The 23,861-nt window shown below is 38.7% G+C and overlaps 1 protein-coding gene across 2 annotated transcripts in view; it reads right to left on the reverse strand.

Annotated features, from left to right (window-relative positions):
* GTF2F2 (general transcription factor IIF subunit 2) overlaps nucleotides 1-23,861 on the reverse strand; it is a 158,571-nt gene continuing 134,710 nt past the window's right edge. For both annotated transcript variants that reach the window (XM_045476925.1, XM_045476935.1), the window contains 2 exons: nucleotides 16,103-16,246; nucleotides 1-563 (listed from right to left, as the gene is read on the reverse strand). In XM_045476925.1, the coding sequence (XP_045332881.1) occupies nucleotides 444-563; nucleotides 16,103-16,246 (264 nt within the window). In that variant the 3' untranslated portion in view covers nucleotides 1-443. The remainder of the gene's footprint in view (nucleotides 564-16,102; nucleotides 16,247-23,861) is intronic.

Raw genomic sequence — 23,861 nt, forward strand, 5'->3', positions numbered from 1 at the left:
TTTCAGAAAAAGGAACTTTGGTTTTTTATTGCTTTGAAGACTTTCTGTAGTTGACTTTTTTCTTGCTTTGCCATTCACTTTGGATTTGCACTACCTCAGCTCCTCAGACATAAGACAAGGACAGAGAGTCCTTATTCAGAAATCATTTCCTAATTTTACATTTTAAAAGTCAATATTTAAAGAGAAAAACCTTATTAACCGCCCCAATCCCACACCCACTCCTGAATAATCTAGTTTAATACAAGCCTATAAATAATTTCGTTCGTCAAAAAACACGTAAGTAACTTTACAAGAATTATTGTTTAAAAAATTTACATAGGGAAATTACAGTTCCAGTCATTTTACCCCTATAACAGATGGACCTCAAGTATTTGAGCATCAATGGTATTTCCTTAGCACATCACCCTTTAGTTGTTCTGTTAGCATGCTGGTCGAAAGTCTTCTTAATCACTCTTTTCTTCTCCTTGATAATGTCTATACTCTGGCTTCAGCTCCCATGTGTTTTTGTGGGTTCCTTTTACGTTCTGCACACCAATTTCTTTTAAGATTTCCTTTAGGTAGCCCTAAAAACAAAAATCCCCAAGATGAGATTATGAAGGCAAGAAACAAAATTTAAAATAAAACCACACATCAAACTACATTCACAACTAATAAAAATTACGATTTTGAAAGCACAACAAGATTTCTCTATAAAGAGGTTTAATAAACCGCCTTTTGGTTCTATTTATGCAATACACGATAACTGTGTTAAATGTAAGATCATTTGCATTAAGGGATTGGAAGTCCGGGATGCCAACAACCTGAGAGCTTAAAAAAAAAAAAAGAAAAGATGTCTGGATGAAGATACACTAGAATGTTACTAGTCTCGATGTTTACTAAGATGATGCAGTATACCAAATGTAATTTTCCCTCGAGTTCAGTGGCCTCACTCAGTTCACAGCTGGATAGGGTTATTCTTGGATTACAATCAGCATTTCAGAAGCAGTAGCATATATAAAAAAAAATAACAAATATTCAGGCATCCAGAATTCTCAGTTCTAAGTGACTCTTCATATGTGCTACAGGCCACTTATTTTTCCTCCTCTGTGATAAGGAAAGTTATTATTTGTGATTAGTATTGTTTGTACCTTGGCCAAGCTTGCCAAGGCAATGTAAGGCCTACGAAGCGATAATAAGACATGCTAAACGCCCGGGCCTGCAGCTCTCTTGTGCTTGGCTCCTCCAAAGGACAGAGGTAACAATGATGCAGGGCAGAACTCCGTCTTATGTTATTTTAGGTCCCTGAAAATTTAATACACGTTAACCAAATGATTACTATATTCAGGGAATTGGTGGCTGTGATAAATATAATACCAAATGCCACCTTTACGTGCCAATGCCCAAGGCCAAAAAACACTCCGTTATAAAAGGACCAACCTAAGTTAGAGTACTTGTCTCTTGGAGTAAGAGAGGAAAGTTAATTATTTAAAAGTGTTTTTCTCGCCTGCAGAACCAATCCCATAATATTTTGTGTATATGCTTCAAAGAACCTGCTACAGTATTAGTAACTCACCCTGTGGATAGATGTAATTTTTTTTAAAAGTGAAATGAGGCACTGATTTGAAAAATGGTTGAGAAGCTCCTACATAGATCATGTTTAAGGCAGTGCCTTTCCGGAGTATGGTCCTGGGCCACTTGCATCAGAACTTTATGGGAAACCTGTTAAAGAAGCCTCATCTTAGGCCTAGTGAATTGCAATCTTTGGGGCCAGGCCTGGGAATCTGCATTTTCACATGCCTCTAGGAGACTGGTTTAACTACACTAAAGCTCCACAATATCTGTGGGAAGGACTCTCCCAGCTCTGACACTTTAGGATCTTGAGTCCTCCAAGTGTTGCTTAGCTCTCTGAGCCTCACAATTGCTGGAGATGTGTTAACCAACATAATCAAACACCACCTTACACTGACTGGTATAATGTTCTGCTTATAAGATCCTTTCACTTAGGGGTAGGCCGTCCCCTAGAAACAGTGGCTGATTAGCACTGGAACTACATATGACTCTTTATGTGGCCCTGGATGACGTAGCTCTACTACCAGTGTGGCCTTCCCATTCCAGCAGCCAGGCCCCAGCAGGTGGCAGCAATGAATCAAATGAGGCCTGGGTTTCCCCAGGAAGGAGCCTGCTTGCCTCCCACACTTTCTGCAGCTGCCTCCACTGAACGATCTGTGCAAATGAGTAAGCATAAAGGCTTGAGACATCCAGGTAACATGCACATCTGCTATCTGCTACTTCAAATTACATTTTTAAAAGGAGACACTGTTCATAAACTACTTTCTAATTAGACAGTATTCACAAAGGGAAACTGATGTGCTGGGCATAAATGATTTTCAGCTTAGATGCCAAGGACGACATCTTTGTAAAATTCCAAAGAATGATTTATTGTGATACTGGCTACGAACCTGCACACAAACAATAAGACAAATGTGGACGCACTGCAATGGGTCCCAAATGAAGAGAGCAATTGCTAGGAGCGCTACAGTTGTGAGACAGAAGCTCTCCTGATTTAGGATCACAATATCTAGCCCTGGTACAGAATTCTGTTTTGGTGGAAGGTGGGAAAGAGCCTATTTCTGGAGCTTTAGAATGTTCTAAACTACAACCTAAAGCTATTTTACTCTATCCAAATGAATTAACTTGGCCACAACTTATTAGTAAAGAAAGTAACAGTACTGATAGGGGAACACAGGTCACAAGAGTCGCTGAAGGAAAGACACAGGTAGGGAACAGCGAGATCACGTCATTCCTCTGCTGAAAAATTTTCAGTGACTTCCCTTTTGGTCTACAGGTTAAATTCTAAACCCCTCCGCAGGCATCCATTCAGGCCTGCCTTTTCCCTTTGGCCTCATCTTCTAAGAATTCCCTGAACACATACTTACCATTTGTGTGTCTACATGCTTCTAGTTTTCTCCATATGCTGTTTCCTTTCCCCGTCATACTTACCCCCTTCCCTCAAATCTGAACTCCTCAGCCTTGAAGACTTGGCACCTACCTCTTAGGTTTACATTTCACACTGTATGTACCTCAGTGATCGCCCTCATACCACGTTATAACCCTTTACTTCTAGGTCTCTCTCCCATCAAACCACTAGTGGTGCAAATGAATAGGCAGTGCTTAAGAGTAAACAAGGGAACTATTTGGGTGCCTGGTTAAGCGTCCTACTCTTGGATTTGGGCTCGGGTCATGTTCTCATAGTTGGAGAGATCTAGGGATTCTCTCCTTCTCTCTCTGCCCCTCCCTCATGCCCCCTCTCTCTCTCAGGGAGAAAAAAAAAGGAAATAAGGGAACAAGGATTTGGGCAGGGGTGGGGTGTTTGAGGTGAGATCATTTAGAAGGTCCTATGGACTAAAACTATGCTAACTCTACTTCTTTTCATTTTTAGAATCAGGCTCTAATTAACTTATAGGGTTATGACCAGGTTTGAGAAATACAAGTTGACTGATTAAATTGTATTACCTGAATTTGAATTATATTTATTACTAACCTTTGTATTATAAGATAGGGACAAAGCCATCTGGGGGAAATTTTAAAAGTTCTAACAGGACTGAAGATTAATTGGCAATCTAACTCTCCTTTTATAAAAATTCATTGGGGCGCCTGGGTGGCGCAGTCGGTTAAGCGTCCGACTTCAGCCGGGTCACGATCTCGCGGTCCGTGAGTTCAAGCCCCACATCAGGCTCTGGGCTGATGGCTCGGAGCCTGGAGCCTGTTTCCGATTCTGTGTCTCCCTCTCTCTCTGCCCATCCCCAGTTCATGCTCTGTCTCTCTCTGTCCCAAAAATAAATAAACGTTGAAAAAAAAAATTAAAAAAAAAATTCATATATTTGCACAAATATTTATTTTAGACCTCCTATGTGACAGGAAGAATGGCAACAGAGTCATTTTCATCCCCAAGAGTTCACAGTTTAAGATTAGGGTATGTGGGGGCGCCTGGGTGGCTCAGTTGGTTAAGCGTCCGACTTTGGCTCAGGTCATGATCTTACAGTCTGTGGGTTCAAGCCCCGCATCGGGCTCTGTGCTGACAGCTCAGAGCCTGGAGCCTGCTTCCGATTCTGTGTCTCCCTCTCTCTCTGCCCCTCCCCTGCTCATGCTCTGTCTCTCTCTGTCGCAAAAATAAATAAAAACATTAAAAAAAAAAATTAAAAAAAAAAAAGATTAGGGTATGTGAATGGGGACACAAAGGCATAGAAGCAGACAATCGTAAGTTAAAGCATAGTAAGAAGGACATATATACAGGATATTATGGGAGCACTGAGAAGGGCACTCAGCCCAGCTTGAGTCATGATCTTAGGTTTTGAGGATGTGTATTTGATCCTTTGAATTAAACGGCAATTCTGGGCCCAGATCAAAAGATACTAATTCTTCTCCTCTTATACTAAACACTGACTTTCCAATTTAATCTTTTGCCTGATCCCCTTCATTTTAAACAAAGTATTCTAGAACTCAGTAGATCACCTTTATGTCACACAGGATTGGAGAGATTTCTCATTACTGCTATGTGCAGTGCTACAAAACAAGATTTGAAATAAACTGGCTCAGATCTAGAAACTTTTCATCAAAGGGATGTGTGGGAGACTATTTACAGGAAGTCTGAACTGCAGAGAAAAAAGGGATAGAACATTACAGCTTCCTTGGAAGGAAAAGGCAAAGCAAATACTGGATCAAAGAGGTTAGGTGATGGGGCACCTGGGTGGCTCAGTTGGTTAAGCATCGGACTTCAGCTCAGGTCATTATCTCGAGGCTCGTGAGTTCAAGCCCCGTCTGACTCTGTGCTGACAGCTTGGAGCCTTGAGCCTGCTATGGATTCTGTCTCCCTCTCTCTATGCCCTTCTCCCACTTGAGCTCTGTCTCTCAAAAATAAACACTTAAAAGTTGTTTTTTTTTTTTTTTTTTTAAAAGGGGAGGGGGTCAAGTGATTAGGATGTGGTTTGCATATCTGTGGGTCAAGATAACACTGTGGTAGGCCAAAAGACAGAAATCCACAGACCAAATTCCTATTTTCCCCCAAATCAAGACAAACTGATGTGGAGTTGCAAGGCACAGGAGCCTACTATTGCAGTGTCTTCCTCCTTCTGTCCCTCTTCCCAACCCCCCCCCCCCCACTTCATTTCTCGTATCATCTTTTCCTCTACTGCTCTGTGAACCATTCCCAAACCAGGAATTTCAGTTAAACATTACATATATAATAATAAATTAACTATATCTAAATTTCTAGAAATTGGTCAAGAACATGTATCTTTAACAAAGAGCTGATCACCAAGAATCAATGCTTTAGGTAAGCAAATAATATGACCCTATTAGACTTTTGGTCACAAAATCTTCCCAGAAAGGTTGGAATGAATATCCAATATGCAGTCTATACCAAAGATGGTACTGGTTAATGCAGACACCCACGGAAAATCATTATATGCTTTTTACAAAGTGATCCAAGGCAAGAGGGACACTATCAGTTCTATGATAATTTCAAAGTATCATTTCAAATGATTTGTGTGATAAATCAGAGGGCTTACTGATGAAGATGTTAGTGGCTCCAAGGCACAAAATTGTTTGATTAAAAAAACACACAACACGTTAGGCATAAGCTGTGAATGAAGGCAATATATGTTTTCCCTCCTTTACACAGAGAAAACTGTAAACAGGATTGGGAAGGTGATGCTGCAAATTCTCTGGGACATGGGCCATGTCAGTATTTTTATCCTCTTTTCCTTCTGGTTTCACCCCCACTTTCCTACTAGACACTCCCCTCCCTTGTCTTCCTCTCAGGTCACACAGGCTGCATTCCTCCCTTTGTAGATGATGCATAATAAAGTGGCCAAGGCACAAGCCCTATCCCACCTCAGCACTACCTTATGGATTAACCCAAATTCTGGAAAAGCAACTTTATTATTGCATGAATATTTGTGTGCTGGTGAACCAACTCACTTTTTTTTCTTTTTTTAAATTTTATTTTTTTAAAAATTTACACCCAAATTAGTTAGCATATAGTGCAACAATGATTTCAAGAGTAGATTCCTTAGCCCCTTACCCATTTAGCCTGTCCCCCCTTCCCACAACCCCTCCAGTAACCCTCTGTTCTCCATATTTATGAATCTGTTACGTTTTGTCCCCCTCCCTGTTTTTATATTATTTTTGTTTCCCTTCCCTTATGTTTCTGTTTTGTCTCTTAAAGTCCTCATATGAGTGAAGTCATATATTTGTCTTTCTCTAATTTCACTTAGCATAATACCCTCCAGTTCCAGCCACATAGTTGCAAATGGCAAGATTTCATTCTTTTGATTGCCGAGTAATACTCCATTGTGTGTGTGTGCGTGTGTGTGTGTGTGTGTGTGTAAATGTATGTATGTATGTGTGTGTATGTATATACACACACATACACATACATACATACACGCCACATCTTCTTTATCCATTCATCCATCGATGGACATTTGGGCTCTTTCCATACTTGGGCTATTGTTGATAGTGCTGCTATAAACATTGGGATGCCTGTGTCCCTTCGAAACAGCACACCTGTATCCACTGGATAAATGCCTAGTAGTGCAATTGCTGGGTCATAGGGTAGTTCTATTTTTAGTTTTTTGAGAAACCTCCATACTGTTTTCCAGAGTGGCTGCACCAGCTTGCATTCCCATAAATCAACTTAGTAACACTTCATGTGCCGGGCACTAGCAAATGATTCACATGTTCGCATATTTCAAATAAACAAAGTTTACCTCCTTTGGGCCAAAACTTTTAAATTTAACTATGTGTTTCAAGATGTGCTTTCTAAACTGTATTTGTTTATTTGTACGCTAAACATAACTTAACCTTGAATACTGACTGCAAGGTATTCCAAGGCTGAGAAATGATGGTTTCCAATTGGAAAAAAATGTATACTTATATAGTTAATGTTAGGTTATAGTTAATTAGGAAAATATAATCAGAAATATACAGATGCACTTGGCTGGCTCAGTCAGGGGAGTGTGCAACTCTAGATCTTAGGACTGTGAATCTGAGCCCCATGTTGGGTGTAGAGATTATGTAAATAAATAAAATGTGAAGAGAAGAGAAGAGAAGAGAAGAGAAGAGAAGAGAAGAGAGAAAAAAAATAAAAGAAAAAAATCCAAAACTTAACAAAGTAGCAAAAACTAAAATTCCTTTTGAAATTTAAATATGAATTCTTGCATTTTAGAACCTATTAGTGCATTTAGTGTGAAGTGCAGTTTCAAATGTGCAGAATATAAGAAGGTATCAATTGGCATAGTTATTTTTAGTCTATGTGAAAATACTGTTAGAAATTAAATGACAAGCAAAGAGACTATAGGTATATATTTTACCAATAGAGAATTTTTGGTACATTAGCTAGCACTTGCAACCATGAAGTATTATTCACCCTTAAGATATCTGGAATAGAGAGTAAAGTTGTACTTAAGGGCAATAGGAGATAGAAGTTTTTGCTGGCTAAAGATTAAAAAAGGATTGATGAAAATTTGGCAGTTAGTTCCTCAGGTTATCAAAGCTATGAAGTGTCTCAACAATTCCACTCCCAAAAGAAATAAAATCATATGCTCATGCACAAACCTGTACATAAACATTTACAGTAGCTGTATTCATAATAGCCAAAAGCAGAAACAACAAAATGTTGTAGATCTATATAATGGTATACTAGTTGGCAATAAAAAGCAAGGAAATACTGATACAAGCCACAACATGGATGAAACCTGAAAATATTATGCCTAAATGAAAGAAGCCAGTGATAAGAGATCACATATGATTCCATGTGTATTAAATGTCCAGAGTAGGCAAATCTATACAGATAGATAGAAAATAGACCAGTGTTTGCCTGGGGGGTGGGGGGTGGGGGGTGAAGGTGGGGGAAAGGGGAGTGACTGCTAATAGGTATGGGATTTCCCTTTGGGATGAAGAAAATGTTCTAAAATTAATTGTAGTGATGGTCACACAAGTCTGTGAATACATTAAAATCCACCGAACTGTAATTGAAAAAATTACAAATATAATTTATACTGAAAATAAAGGTTTTAAATTGGGGTGGGGGGCGAGTGACCTATCTAGCTCCTAACAACAAATTAAGAGAACACCATTTTTATTACCAAATTATGATGAGTACAGTAACACTGCCAATCAACAGTAGCTAGCTCTGTGCATTAGTCCGTATGTACTGGAAAATATGATGGCATCAGAATATTGGTCTTGGGACACTGTAGAAGGAATGGCTCTACAAAGCTGCAATACAGAACTGACACTACAAGGTCTTCTGCCAACAGGCTTATCCTCTGGTATCTCAATTCTCCTGTCAGATAGAGAAACTGGGAGGCTGTGAACACTTATCTAAATCCACAGAGTCATGCTCTCTCTAATGCTAAGACCAATCTAAAGACCAGTGAAATTCCTTTCCTGAGACAATTTCCATAAGGACCATAAGCCTAAAAGCAAATCCTTCAAGCTTGTTCAGAGACTAAATAAAGAAATCAGTAGAAGGCAGTTAATAAGCTTAAAAACTTACTTTAACTTCCCTTCAAATCAAATGGTGCTGAAGGGTGGGGAAGGAGATTTTATAAGTAATGATATTTTTCAGATTAAATATAAATTTTAAAGTCCATTGCTTAATTAAAAATTCTATGTAAATTTTGCATATAAATAAATGCCCAATTCTCTTTACTGGGTGCTTATGTTAAATACTGCTTTTATCTACATAATATTTCACGTAAAACATGGACTCAATTGGTTATGTTAGTAAATTCACCCCGAATTTTACCTCATTCAGAAATATGGTAAAAAATAGGGGGCGGGGAGGGAGTGAAACAAAGCATATAAGTTAAGGGAGAAAATGCTATTACCTATGATAAACTTTCTGGTAGATCCAGAAGTTATTAAAATCTTCTACAAATAAATATTAAAATTTCATAAATGTGTTTAAATTTCATCCATTTATATTCAATACAATTCAAATAGTTGATTTATTTTAGTATGACATTTCATATTCTAAAGCTTAAAATATATTAGATTCTACATCATTAATTAGCAAATAATTATTTTTTAAAACAGAAGTCTCAAAAAAGGCTGTTATTAACATGCTCTTTTAAGAAATTGGTGGTCTTTATTTTTAATTTTATTAATGTTTATTTTTGAGAAGGAGAGAGAGAGACAAGAGTGTGTGTGGGGGAGTGGCAGAGAGAGAGGGAGACACAGAATCTGAAGCAGTCTCCAGGCTCTGAGCTGTCAGCACAGAACCCAATGCGGGGCTCGAACTCAAGAACCACGAGATCATGACCTGAGCCAAAGTCGGACACTTGACAGACTAGGTCACCCAGGTGCCCTAGTGGCCTTTTTTTAGTAGTATCATTCAAAAATGAACACTTCCATTTATAGGAAAAATGAACTAAAAGGGAACACGTGAACAGAAAGGAAATTATAAAGATTTCAGAAAAAAAAAAGTAAAAAAAGGAAAGTATATTCAGAACAAAACACTGTAATAAAAACAGCACTTATTAAGTAGTAAATTTGGGAATATGCTTCAGACATTAAAAATACCTATTTTTATTTTGGATTAGGAACTGAATGAGCTAAGATAAAGCTTAGATCCCATTATCTATGTACCTGGCTTAGATCAATGATGATGATTCTTAATAGTACAGAAATGACAAAGCCTGAGAGAGACATTAGTGTTTTTCCCCCCATTAAAAAAGGGGGTTACTATTGTGAGAAAAATATTTTCCTTGCTTATCTACATATACAAGCACATGCCTGAATACAGAAGAGGCAACACGGTAAGAGATATTCCTAGACTGAAGTCAGGACAATTGGGTTCAAGCCACTAGGGAACTCATTCTCTGGGTCTACAAGTGAGAGAGACTAGATAATCTCTAAGATCATTTTTACCTTTAAGATCCTGAGTCAGATACATACACACACACACACACACACACACACACACACACACACACACACCCCGACATCTGTATATGTATATATGTAGATAATTTATATGGTATATATGTATCATAATTTATAAGATTTATATGCCATCAAGAGGAAACATGAATACTGTCGTCTGGCTTGAACAATTTAGGGAATATTGGTGTCAATTACTGAAATGGGGAAGACAGAAGAGAAAATAAATCAAGAGTTCTGTTTTGAACATCCCAAATGTGAGATAATGAAATGATTAACATTGACTGGGTGCTAACTTCATACCAGGTGATGTGGGACAAAGGTGGGAAAGGTAGTGGGCTCTGGCTTGCAGAGTACTCATAACTCCATCCTCTTGGTTCAGGAATGGGCACACAACCCCCAAAAGATCAATTAACATCTTCCCTGGGGCTTTTATTAAAATAATTAGGGCAAATATTCCCTTTTTTCTTGGAGGTTGCTAGCTGTGAGGTGTTTGAGGAGGCCATTTTGGCTATCATATGGCAAGATCCCGCCTAAGAGTAAAGATAACACATAAGAGGGGCGCCTGGGTGGCGCAGTCGGTTAAGCGTCCGACTTCAGCCAGGTCACGATCTCGCGGTCCGTGAGTTTGAGCCCCGCGTCGGGCTCTGGGCTGATGGCTCAGAGCCTGGAGCCTGTTTCCGATTCTGTGTCTCCCTCTCTCTCTGCCCCTCCCCTGTTCATGCTCTGTCTCTCTCTGTCCCCAAAATAAATAAACGTTGAAAAAAAATTTTTAAAAAAAGATAACACATAAGAAAGAATAATGAGGGCACAAATGTGGAAAGATGGGAAGGGACAATTCTAAAGTTCTAACTAATATTAGTGGCTGTAGCCAGTAATGTCTAAAGCTAGATGCATTCCTGAACTTCCCAGCTACATGAGCCAATAAATTCTATTTTTGTTTAATTAGTTTGAGTTGAACTTCTATTTTTTTCTTTAAAGTCTATTTATTTTTGAGAGAGAGAGAGAGAGAGAGAGAAAGAGAGAGAGGAAGAGGAAGAGTAGAATCCCAAGCAGGCTCCGAGCTGTCAGCGCAGAGTCCAATGCAGGGCTCGAACTCACAAACCGTGAGATCATTACCTGAGACGAAGTCAGACACTTAACCAACTGAGACACCCAGGCGCCCCTTGAGCTGAGTTTCTATTCTCTGCAACTAGAAGAGTCTCAACTAATTCACATATCTACAATAGCATATACAAACTCTTTATTTAAAGTAAGCTCTATACCCAACATGTGGCTTGAACTCAAGATCCCAAGATCAAGAGTCACATACTCCACCGAATGAGCCAGGTGGGTGCCCCTATAACAGCATATACTTATAAGTAAAAAAATTTGGGGGCACCTGGGTGGCTCAGTCGGTTAAGCGGCCGACTTCGGCTCAGGTCATGATCTCGCGGTCCGTGAGTTCGAGCCCCGCGTCGGGCTCTGTACTGACAGCTCAGAGCCTGGAGCCTGTTTCAGATTCTGTGCCTCTCTCTCTGACCCTCCCTCATTCATGCTCTGTCTCTGTCTCAAAAATAAATAAACGTTTAAAAAAAAATTAAAAAAAAAAAAATAAATAAATTTGTTTGACAGGAGAAATACTCAGGTCATACTTTCCAGACATTTTACCCTTAAAAAAAAGCCTACCTTCTTGTATCCAAATTTTGCTTCAATTACTTCTGTTCACACTTTTACTTTAAGTCTATCTAGAAACAAATTCTGAGGATTAGGTTAACATTGCCTTATTGCTGCAATGGCTTTGTTTATTGAAAGCCCACTTTGTGAGAATAAGCAACTGCCTGCTGAGCAATGTTTAGTGCTGGGACCTTGAAATATGGGCACCAAATTCCTTCAAAGTCAAAGCCACACAAATGTTTTCCTAGATTTTCCTGTGAATTTGAACTTACTTTAGTAAAAAGCATGCAAATTGTATGATTAAACAATGGTCTGCTGGACTGACATGACTGGGGACTGCTGATTCAGAAGGAATCATCAATAATTAAAGATCAACTTCCCTAGATCATGCCTGGAAGTTGGGTGGATACAGAACAAGAAAAATTAAAGAGGTTTGGTTATAACCAGAGCTGATTTTCAAGGATACTTTTGGCAGAAAAGTACGATTCAAGGAACACTGGTAAATGGCTGCTATGCTAGAGAGAACACAGTGTCAAGGCTCAAAACGGTCTTGGCAGTTTGGTGTTTCAAAGGGAGCAATTAGGTACAGCTCTGAATGGTTTAAATTTTGAAGGAAATGCTGTGTATTTCTATTTTACAGATATAATAAGATATGAAGAAAGGCTAGACATAACAAATTCAAGGTGAAAAGATCAAATACTGCATGGGAGAAATAATAGGCTTCCTCTGGTATTTCACATTAAAGCCCAAATTTAAATCATATAAAAACATCCCTTTAAATGGATATCATGTTTCTGACTTTACATCAATTACCAGAGCTTGGCCTTTTAAAATTGGCTTATTTACCCTTGATGAGTAACTTTAACTCCTTGATTGTTCATGCAAGTCACATGCCAGCCAATGACAGAAAAGGTCTGGCCATAAGGACAGTTTCTCTGATCAATAATTTTGCTCATGGAAGTGAAAGTTTTTAGGAAGAAGAATACAGAGAGTAAGAACTGCAAAAACAAGAACAATATCTCGGGTCCACTCAATGTGTCAAAAATTACACTCTGAAGGTCAGAAAGCACATGGGAACTTAAGAACATGGTAGCAGTGTTAATGAAATAGAGGATGTGTTAAAGTAATAGAGCTCATGGCTGGAAATCTGTTATCAAAGGGGGCACTGGGGGCCATCAGAAAATGAGAGAAAGTCATTAAATGCATATACTAAAGAGGTGATTAACACAAACAAGATCTCTTTTCTCCTCTTTTACACAGGGACTCAAAAATTGGTTTGTGTTAAACATCAAATGTATTTGAGTACCCTGTCCAGGCTAAATGGCAGAGCTGGGACTTGAACTGAGATGCCATTACTCCAAATCCACCACTATTTCCATCATACCAGGAAGCCCCTTTCCTGGATCACTAATCTTCATGCTATACTGGGTTCTTTCATTCTTCTGGAATTGCTCAGATTAAGATCAAATTAGTAAGGGTATACTGATGACCATGAGTACAGACTCACTTACGTCCGGTGAACCTTTTAAAGGGGATAGTTATCTATACAGAGGAAAGCTGAACTTGGGCCACTTTGCAGGTCAATGGGATTTGCTAGTTCAATTCAAATATGAGAGGGAGGTGGAGAGGAGATAAAATAGGAGAGAGAGAGAGAGAGAGAGAGAGAGAGAGAGAGTCACAGATATCGGGTTGGAAGGGAGCACAGTGACTATCCAGTGTTCCTCAATTTTAGGAAAGGAAGTAACTCCCCCAGATCCCAGTGGGGAGTAGGTAAATGGCAGAACCCAACCCAAGCTGACCCCTTCCTGCCCCCTCCTCTAGGCGGAGATAACTAAAACCCTGGCTTTCTACACTTAGTTGAGACTGGCTCTCTGTCTTCCTTCTCTTGCCAAAAATGACATGAGGCCTGTCGAATCCATCTGAATCCACCAATTCATCTAATATTTACTGGATTTCTACTATGTTTACATTGTAGAACATATGAATATTTAGGGATATGACTAATACACAACCCTCCTTTAAGAACCTTATGCTTGCTGAGGCAAATTGCCTCTAAACAATAAGATAATTATAAAATAATTTAGTTTCTAGATCAGTGGTTCACAAGCTCTTTGAGGTTCCCAGACCTTCTATGAGAATCTGATATTAACTATGATCTGCTCCCCAGAAAAACCCACATATTTTTGCACATATTCAGAAGACTGCTGGATCTCCTAAAGCCCATCTACTGACCATGAGGTAAGCAGCTCATTCCTTCCTTCTCCTCTCCCTTCCCTTCCCTTTCTTTCTTCTTCTTTCTCTCTTTCTCTCACTTTCTTTTTATGTTTGTTTATTTTTGAGAGAGTGAGTGAGTGGAGGAGGGCAGAGAAAGAGAATCCCAAGCAGGCTCTGCAGCTGTCAGCACAGAGCCTGACATGGGGCTGGAACTCACGAACCATGAGATCATGACCTGAGCCAAAACAAAGAGTCAGACGCTTAACCAACTGAGCCACCTAGGCACCCCTAAGTAGCTCTATTTTAAGAGATTCACTGAGCACCTCTACATAAAAATTATCTGAAACACCAAAACTGAGAGAAATACTAGTTATTCCTTTTCTCTGACACAAAATGAATTTTAAAAATAGTATGTTGGGGCCCCTGGGTGGGTCAGCTGGTTAAGAGTTCCACTTTGGCTCAGATCATGCTCTCACAGTTCATGGGTTCGAGCCCTGCATCGGGCTCTGTGCTGACGGCTTGGAGCCTGGAGCCTGCTTCAGGTTCTGTGTCTCCCTCTCTCTTGCTCCTCCCCCACTCGTACCCTCTGTCTCTCTCAAAAATAAATACACATTAAAAAAAGTAAAAAAGATAAAAAAAAAACAGTATGTTGTTCCACGTTAAGAAATTGGGAAGCAAAGAAATTGTTTTCTCTAGTATCATCTAAATGTCCTTCTACATACAAATGCTTATTTTCCTATATCTAATGTGTGTGTGTGTGTGTGTGTGTGTGTGTGTGTGTGTGTGTGTTATTCCATGAGAATATACTGTCTACATTCAGCTTCTGGAATGGCCTTTTTGTGTGTGTATGTATGTATGTGTATGTATATGTGTATGTATGTATGTGTATATATATATATATATATATATGACACAAGGATAAACTTCATTAAATGTAGAAAAAACACAGCTTAGCCAATGAATTATTCTATTTCAATTTTTAAAAATCTAGTTTGAAATGCTGTGTCTAAGGCTTTGATGGTGAAGGGAGTGAAGTCGTTAAGAGGAGCTGATAATGGCAGCATGAGCACTTGCCTCCTATTAAAAAAAAGTATTTAGATCTTTTGGAATTTTATTTCTTAATAAAAAAGTGAAAGATTGAAATGTAACAGTGAAATCTGCAGAAATGGGAAAACTACCATCAATATTGAAATTTCCTAAGTTATTTCCTACAACTTTGAATAAGTCAGAGTGTAAAAGGACAGAAAATAAAAGAGATCCCATTTAATTTGTAAAACCCTATAAATAAATACTGTTACAATTCAATTCTCTGCTTTGCTAACGTTAGGTGTAAGAAAGTGAAAGAGCAGGAAATGTGACTCAAAGACTGGAGAAAAGGGATTTGGATTCCTTATTTGTTACCAGTGTTTTAATGGATTAGAAATACAAATTGTTAGCCAATAGGCACAAGTCTGGAGCAGGGATAGAAAAATGATCATTTGTAGTACAAACTTTCTAAAACATCAATTTAATACATTTTTCCTTAAAAATGGAGAACAGACCAACCCAATCACAACCTCAACCAACACTGGAGCAGTACACAGCTCAAGTGTAAAAGGACCTAATGTTAGTGCTAGGTAAATTTTGATTAAAAAAAAAAAAAAAACCCGCAAGACAGAGATGAACACTCTCATCATGACAAATCAGTATGGTTCTTAAAGGAATGCAGTTCTTCTAGAAGGCACATTTTCAAATATATGAAAGAAGCTGAGTGCTTTTGGAGGGAGGTAGGGGAACAAATGAAAGACTAGGCTTGGGGCGCCTGGGTGGCTCAGTCCGTTAAGCGTCCGACTTCAGCTCAGGTCACGATCTCGCGGTCCGTGAGTTCGAGCCCTGCATCGGGCTCTGGGCTGACAGCTCAGAGCCTGGAGCCTGTTTCGGATTCTGTGTCTCCCCCTCTCTCTGACCCTCCCCCGTTCATGCTCTGTCTCTCTCTGTCTCAAAAATAAATAAACGTTAAAAAAAAAAAAAAATTAAAAAAAAAAAAGAAAGACTAGGCTTGATGTCAAGGATCAGTCAAAAGAAGGGTATATCTACTTTATCTTCATATGGAACTATTAACATTAATGTATTTGAAATCTAAAATAATGAAGCTGATGTCACCAAAAAATAACCTGTATTAAGACATCTTTCCTGAGTGTTGAAATAAACCCTGACATTAGCATAGGTACAAGTGAACTTCTTCATACATGATACCCTTCTCTTCAGAAATGTCATCTAAACGAAGCAGGACATAATTAAAGGATCAATGTGAGCATATACATACCACAGGTTGTTTTGTGATGTCCACCAAGTCCTTAAGATTGTAATACTGATGTTTCTCAAATGCTGAAAATAGCATGTCTAAAACGTGTTGTTTATCAGCTCGAGCTCGTTTTCCATCTTCTTTCTTTTTCCTTTCATATTCAATCTAGGTGCAAAAAGCAAAAGTAATAAAGGCATCAGTCCAACATTCTCACTCTGAAATATAGGCATTCTCTTTTTACCACCCAAAAATATGATTAATTTCAAGCTGTAAGGCTACAGTTTAAAGAGCAGTTCAGACTGCTCCTGGGGCTCCTCAGACCTTGAAGGTTCTAAGAGGTATCAACATGCCATCTGTAAACCACTTTCATTATTTCCAAAAGCTTTATATAATGCCTCCATTTGCCCCCAAATAGCCTTTCTGTGCCAAATTAGAAATCGGTGTGGCTACTGATTTGCTCAAGGTGATCAGAAAGTCCAACTTGCAGTTCCTTTGTTTTTATTATCCAAAATACAGTAAAATAGTTTATCTAATAGAAACAGTTTGGTAGGTAACATCTTTCAAAATTGAGGTTTTTTGGGACAGACAGAAGATTAAAAAGCAGGCATATTATGAAGAGGTTCTCTAGGAAGTGAAAAGTTTGAAAAGCAGTGGTAAAGAGAAAAGAATGTAGGCAGTGACAGGAGGCCTTTTCTCCTCCCGACACTGCGTCACCTCCTTGAACACATAAAATGAAGTAAGCTTACTAACAGAAGATGGTAATAATACATACTCAGTACTCAAAGCACAAGCAAACTATTTTCCCCAAATCTCCATTTTATCTTAATTCATGTGAACTCTAAATTCAGCTGTATAATACACCTTCATTTGTAACATAAAAATAAAATACCTCTCATTCAAATAAAAATGACACTCTAGGATCAAATGGTGTGTTTGTCCTGTAGTTCTATGTACCTTTATTCATGCTAGATTGAAAGCAGTGGCACTAAGAGAAGGTACAAACTTTCTCCTCGTGTTATCCTCTAGAGATTTCATCAGTCGTAAAAAAAAAAAACTTAAAAAATTTTTTTAAATGTATTATTTATTTTTGAGAGAGTGCAAGTGGGGGAGGGGCAGAGAGAGAGAGGAAGACAGAGGATCCAAAGCAGGCTCTGTGCTGACAGCAGTGAGCCCAACGTGGGGCTCGAACTCACAAACCGTGAGATCACGACCTGAGATGAAGTAGGAGGCTTAACTCACTGGGCCACCAAAATTACTTTTTATTAGGCAAACTACTGAATGGGAGAAGATACTTGAAACTGATATATTAGATAGGGAGTTAATATCCAAAACATATAATGAACTTTTAAAACACCAAAAAAAAATTTAAATAATCCCCAAACCCCCAATCTGATCAAAAAACGGGAAGCAGATCTGAACAGACATTATTCCAAAGACATACACATGGCCAACAAATACATGAAAAGATGCTCAAACCACTAATCATTAGCGACATACAAACTAAAACCACAATGAGATATCACCTTACACCTGTCAGAATGGCTAAAATCAGAAAGACAAGAAACAACAAGCGTTGGCAAGAATGCAGAGAAAAGGGAACTCTAATGCACTGCTGATGGGAATGTAAATTGGTACACCGTGAAAAACAGTATGGAGGTTCCTCAAAAAAATTAAAAATAGAAGTACTGCATGATCCAATAATTCCAGTATTGTTTACCCAAAGAACAAGAAAACACTAAATCAAAAAGATATATGCATCCTTATGTTTGCTGCAACATTATTTACAATTAGCCAAGATATGGAAGCAACCTAAGAGTCCATCAACAGACAAATGGTAAGAAGAAAAATATATACACAATGGAATATTATGCAGTCACCAAGTCACATCATTATGCATGATGAGATCGTGCCATTTGTGATAACATGGATGGATCTAGAGGGTATTATCCTAAGTGAAACAAGTCAGACTGAGAAAGACAAATACCATGTAATTTTGCTTATGTGGGATCTAAAAAAACAAATGAGTAAACAAAAAGAATCAGACCTAGAAATGCCAGAAGGAAGAGGGGAAGGAGATGTGCAAAATGAATGAAGGAGAGTGGGAGATAAGAGGCTTCCAGTTATGGAATGAGTAAGTCACGGGAATAAAAGGTATAACATGGGGGGCTGCCTGGGTGACTGAACAGGTTAAGGGTCCGACTCTTGGTTTCAGTTCAGGTCACTATCTCACAGTTTATGGGTTTGAGCCCTGAGTCGGGCTCTGTGCTGATACTGAGGGGACTGCTTGAGATTCTGTCTCTCTCTCTGCCCCTTCCGCACCTGTTCTCTCAAAATGAGTAAGTAAACATTTATATATATATAAAAAGGTGGAACACAGGAAACACAGTCAATGATACTGTAATAGTGCTGTATGGTGACATGGTAGCTATGCTTGTGGTGAGCACAGCACAAAGTCCAGAGAAGTGGAATCACTATGAAACTATACACCTGAAACTAATCGCATTGTGTGTCAGCTGTACTCAAAAGAATTTTTAAAAACGTATTCTTCATTGAAAACATGCAACTTATATTCACTCGTTTCAGCTGGTTAAGCTTTTAATTTTTAATTATTTTTTATTTTTAAAGTAAGCTTATTTATTTTGAGAGAGAGGGAGAGAGAGAGAATCTCAAGCATGCTCCATGCTGTCAGCACAGAGCCCGGCAGAGGGCTTAATCTCACAAATTGTGAGATCAGACCTGAGCCAAAATCAAGAAAGAGTTGGACGCTTAACCCACTGAGTCACCCAGACGACCAAGCTTTTAATTTTTTAAAGAAACATTTCATTTTAATAAGGCATTGTGATAAAGCATAAAGCATATTAGAGGAAATATATATATATATGTATATGTATATGTGTATATACATATATACATATATATACATATATACACATATATATATATATGTGTATATATGTCTATATATATATATACATATATAGCAGCCCACCTAGTAAATAAAGGCAGGCTCGATGAAAGCTGGCAGAGAACATTCTCCTGTGCATCAACTGGAATTAATGTAGAAGGAAGGAAGGAAGGAAGGAAGGAAGGAAGGAAGGAAGGAAGGAAAGAAAGAAAGAAAGAAAGAAAGAAAGAAAGAAAGAAAGAAAGAAAGAAAGAAAGAAATATATTTCAAAACCTACAGCTAAATTACTGCATAAATGCCACCCTCATATAGTTAGGCTTACTCTCTATATTTTACAATAGAGATTTGTTATAAGAGAGATAAAACTTAGTTTCTATTGACGTTAAATAGAGAAGAGCAGTGTGACTAGAAGAGTCAGAAGCAAGACTGGAGAAGAGATAGACCAGAGCCACCAAGGAGAAGATCCAAGTCTTCCCAATATGGGGAAGATGTAAAAAACGGATGAAAACACGCATTTAAGGGCAAAGGCAGAAATACAGTGTCTGTCCCAATTCAGTGGGAGATGAACAGACAGCAAAGCCCCAAAGGGATGGACCTGAGGTCCATTCAAAAATTTTCTCTCTCTAGGATCAAAAGGAGGACAAAAGTGGGGTGCCTGGTTGGCTCAGCTGGTCGAACACGCAGCCTTTGAACTCGGGGTCATGAGTTCAAGTCCCACCTTGGGTGTAGAGATTACTTAACAAAAAAAAAAAAGCAGGATAGAAGCAAGAGAATAGGCACATCATGGAGAAAGTAAGCTTGACACACCAGGACAAAACACACAAATCCAAGCAGGAGTGTCTTTGGGTCAAATAGAGAAATATCATGGAATGCCTTAAGGGATTACTATTTTAAGTCCTGCTTTGTTGAGCAATGTCTAAAATATATTATGTTCCCTGTTTACAATTGTACTTAGTTTGCATCCTGAAACCCCCTTCCACTCTTGCACCTCATTTGAATGGTTTTATGTTTTGTATTAAGATGAACAATCCAGGGGCATCTGGGTGGCTCAGTCGGTTAAATGTCCGACTCTTGATTTCAGCTCAGGTCATGATCTCACTGTTTTGTGAGTTTGAGCCCTGGGTCCCGCTCTGCATTGGCAGTGCGGAGCCTGCTTAGGATACTCTCTCTCTCTGCCCCTCCCCCACTTGTGCTGTCTCTGTCTCTCTCAAAATAAACACTTAAAAAAAAAAAAGAAAGAAAAGTCTGGACTAGGAGATGAAGTTGTTATAATCCTTTACACTAGTCAAGGGTGGGATAAAAAAAAAAAAACTTAACTTGGATCTAGAAAAATAAAGGGAGACATAATCAGATTAAGAAAGGGTGAGGAAAGCCTACTGCCTTCTTATAGGCTTGAGTGGGATGTGGCATTTCATTTAGCTGGAGGCCACAGGTCCTCAAGAAAAATACTACCAAGGAAGTGAGGACTGAGTGAAGGTCCAGTGTTGGCTTCGGTACTCTCTGCGTGCAGCCACAGTTGCATGATATTCTGTGTGCCCTCCTGTCCCAGCTTTAATTTATGCCGAGAAGGTGGAAGAGTTAAATTCAGGAGACAGTAAAAATAAGCGATGGTACATTCAGCTTCCACTCTTAGGAGACTCTTCCTTGTGTGAAATGCCTGGAGAAGCGACGAAGATTAACAGGAAAAATGTTTTCAAATACAGACAATCCCCAACTTAACAATGGTTTGACTTATTTTTCAACTTAATGATGGTGTGAAAGCAATATGCATGCAGTAGACACTGTAAGTGGAGTTTTGAATTTGGATCCTTTCCCGGGCTAGCAACATGCTGTGCAATGCTCTCTCACGGTGCTGCGCGGCGGCAGCCAGCTGGAGCTCCAGGTCAGCCACGCCATCACCAGAGTGAAGAACCCCTACCCTCACAGCCACACTACGGTACTCAATGCGTTACACGAGACGGTCGACAGTTCATTATGATTTGGCGGTAGAGGATTCTGCCCAAATGCAGGGAGGCTAATGCGAGTGTTCTCGCCACATTTAAGGTAGGCTAGCCTACACTATGGTGTTGGTAGGTTAGGCGTATTAAACGTATTTTCAGTTTGCACTGAAACCCCATCAAAAATTGAGGAAGAGCTATAAAAGAAACCTGCTGATAAAGCAAGATGGTCCACTTCAGAGAGGGCACATACTCTAATTGGTAGCAGAGAGAAAAACCTCGTACATGTTTGTCATCAAAGTTGTTCCAACCCCAGAGCCACATGACAGATCCAAGAGAGCCTGAATCAAAGGTAAGAATTTAGAGTAAGTTGGAAAAGAACTTTAAAATCAATACTAGAATCAGAGTAAGGGTAAATTAAGTTGTGGTTCAATGTTAATGAGTAGTGAGAAAAGTACCAAATTCTACACAGATCGTTTTGAAAATCTTGATTTACATGCTTCAACCTCAAAATTACTGTATTCAGCGCTGGTGCTTTTCTACTTTAGATCTGGGGGAAAAGAGACTAGAAATGTGCTGTGTTAATGGTGTCTATTGATGGCTCAGTATCTATGGGCAGTGCAACCGAACTTTAGTGAAATAAAAACACTTAAAATTGCAATCTGAGAACCCAGGCATATAAAATAATAACAGCAACAAATTGGCAATATTAATCCTTATCAGAGAAACTAAAATAACAGAAATTTAATTTACTTAAACACAAAAAGCAAAACAGAACATGCCTTTAATGTCCTCAGGGTCTGTACTGTGGGATAACTTCTAGAAAAAGACTGTTTTGAAACAAAATTTTTGTACTATAGCATTAGTTAAATCTCTGCTTGGTAATTTCCAAGACAGGCTTATAATCTAAATTTTACTCTGTGGTAGCACGTAGTTCCAGTGGATGTATGTAAAATTATAAAAAGGGACTGAAATGATTTCCATGGTCATTAAGTTATTAATGACTAACCTTATACCCAGGACAAAACTAAGGTCCTGAGGTAACTTTTCTTTTTAAAACTGAACAGCACAGAAATGGCAATCTTAATATTGTAGTACTCACAATGTTGTATGTTGTACAGATACAATTAATTCTACAAATAAACGACAAATGATATGAACTAGTCTATTAAGGAGAAGACTATAATGTTAACATAATGTTATTTCTTCTCTTTTTAGCTCTTTTCTCTTGGGGCATTTTGTTTCATACTGACACACTGGCACTGTAAGAAAATGGTGACACTCAAAACAGTCGCATATCTAACTTGTTAGCAGCCACCACAATATACTGGTGGGATAGCTACTGGACCAGAAATGGCTATTATGTGCATTTTAATTACCGATATTATATCTGCTCCAGTGGCCATAGATCAATGCACAACCAGCTGCATGGAAATAAATGTCAATTCATAAAGGACTTTAAACTTAGTCTCCAATTGAACATTTTATAATCCAAACAAATCTATTATACACAATTTTTCTTTCACAACAGAAAACAAATTATTCAAGACTAAAATGCAACCACGTGTAGAAAATCCATTGTGGTATGGTATAGAGATACTCAACCATCATTACTGAAACCTTAATCACTGACAACAATTATAAAAGCCACCCACTGCCAATTAAAATACTATAATACAGATGTCTGTAGATTTCTAGATTGTTGTTTGCAGAAATACTTTGATTGCTTTGTCAAGGCAGTCTTTGTGGAAGCTTTTAACTTTTGAAGTGAGCATGACAGCCTTGAATATCATGGTTTGCATTTAAATTCTTACAAAGATCCTCCTCACCCCTAATGCTTCTATTTTTGCAGAGTGTGTTTTTATCTCTTGGGAGGAAATTAATTCTTTAGAGTCCGTGAGTTCTTGGTATGCAAATTCAAATGGACAAAGCATGTAGCATACTTATACTAATACTAGGCAAATACTGCTGATAAGCCTTTATGATACGGTCCTACAGTTATCTATTATTCATTTAGCGAAATTCCAGATTTATACATAAAACTAAAAAACCAAAACCGCTACAACAAAAACAAACCCAACAACCGTAACACAGTTAGTTGCCAAACTGAAGGAAACAGAATGTGCATAAAAATAAATTTTCTTGGGGCGCCTGGGTGGCGCAGTCGGTTAAGCGTCCGACTTCAGCCAGGTCACGATCTCGCCGTCCATGAGTTCGAGCCCCGCGTCGGGCTCTGGGCTGATGGCTCGGAGCCTGGAGCCTGTTTCCGATTCTGTGTCTCCCTCTCTCTCTGCCCCTCCCTCGTTCATGCTCTGTCTCTCTCTGTCCCAAAAATAAATAAACGTTGAAAAAAAAAATTTTTTTAAATAAAAATAAATAAATAAATAAATAAATAAATAAATAAATAAAATAAATTTTCTTCCTAGTTCCTGGGGATTGACCTCAAAATCTTATGTAATCATTCAACTCCCTCCAACAATGATTCTCTAGTTAAGTTTTTCTAATTTTTTTTTTTAATTTTTTTTTTCAACGTTTATTTATTTTTGGGACAGAGAGAGACAGAGCATGAATGGGGGAGGGGCAGAGAGAGAGGGAGACACAGAATCGGAAACAGGCTCCAGGCTCTGAGCCATCAGCCCAGAGCCTGACGCGGGGCTCGAACTCACGGACCGCGAGATCGTGACCTGGCTGAAGTCGGACGCTTAACCGACTGCGCCACCCAGGCGCCCCTAGTTTTTCTAATTTTCTATCACTTTCTGACCAAGAGTTGTCGCTGAGAAAAAGAAGGGAAAGAAAAATATTTTTTGAAGCTGGGGGCCAGAGAGGATGATAAAGACAACAAAATATTAATTCTTTTTAAAAACCTTAGGTTTGCTGGAAAGAGACTTCCTGGTCTCCTCTCAGGTATTATTTTTGGCCCTACCCCCAAAAGGATAGA

Source organism: Leopardus geoffroyi, chromosome A1 (assembly GCF_018350155.1).
Source record: "Leopardus geoffroyi isolate Oge1 chromosome A1, O.geoffroyi_Oge1_pat1.0, whole genome shotgun sequence".
NCBI lineage: Eukaryota > Metazoa > Chordata > Mammalia > Carnivora > Felidae > Leopardus > Leopardus geoffroyi.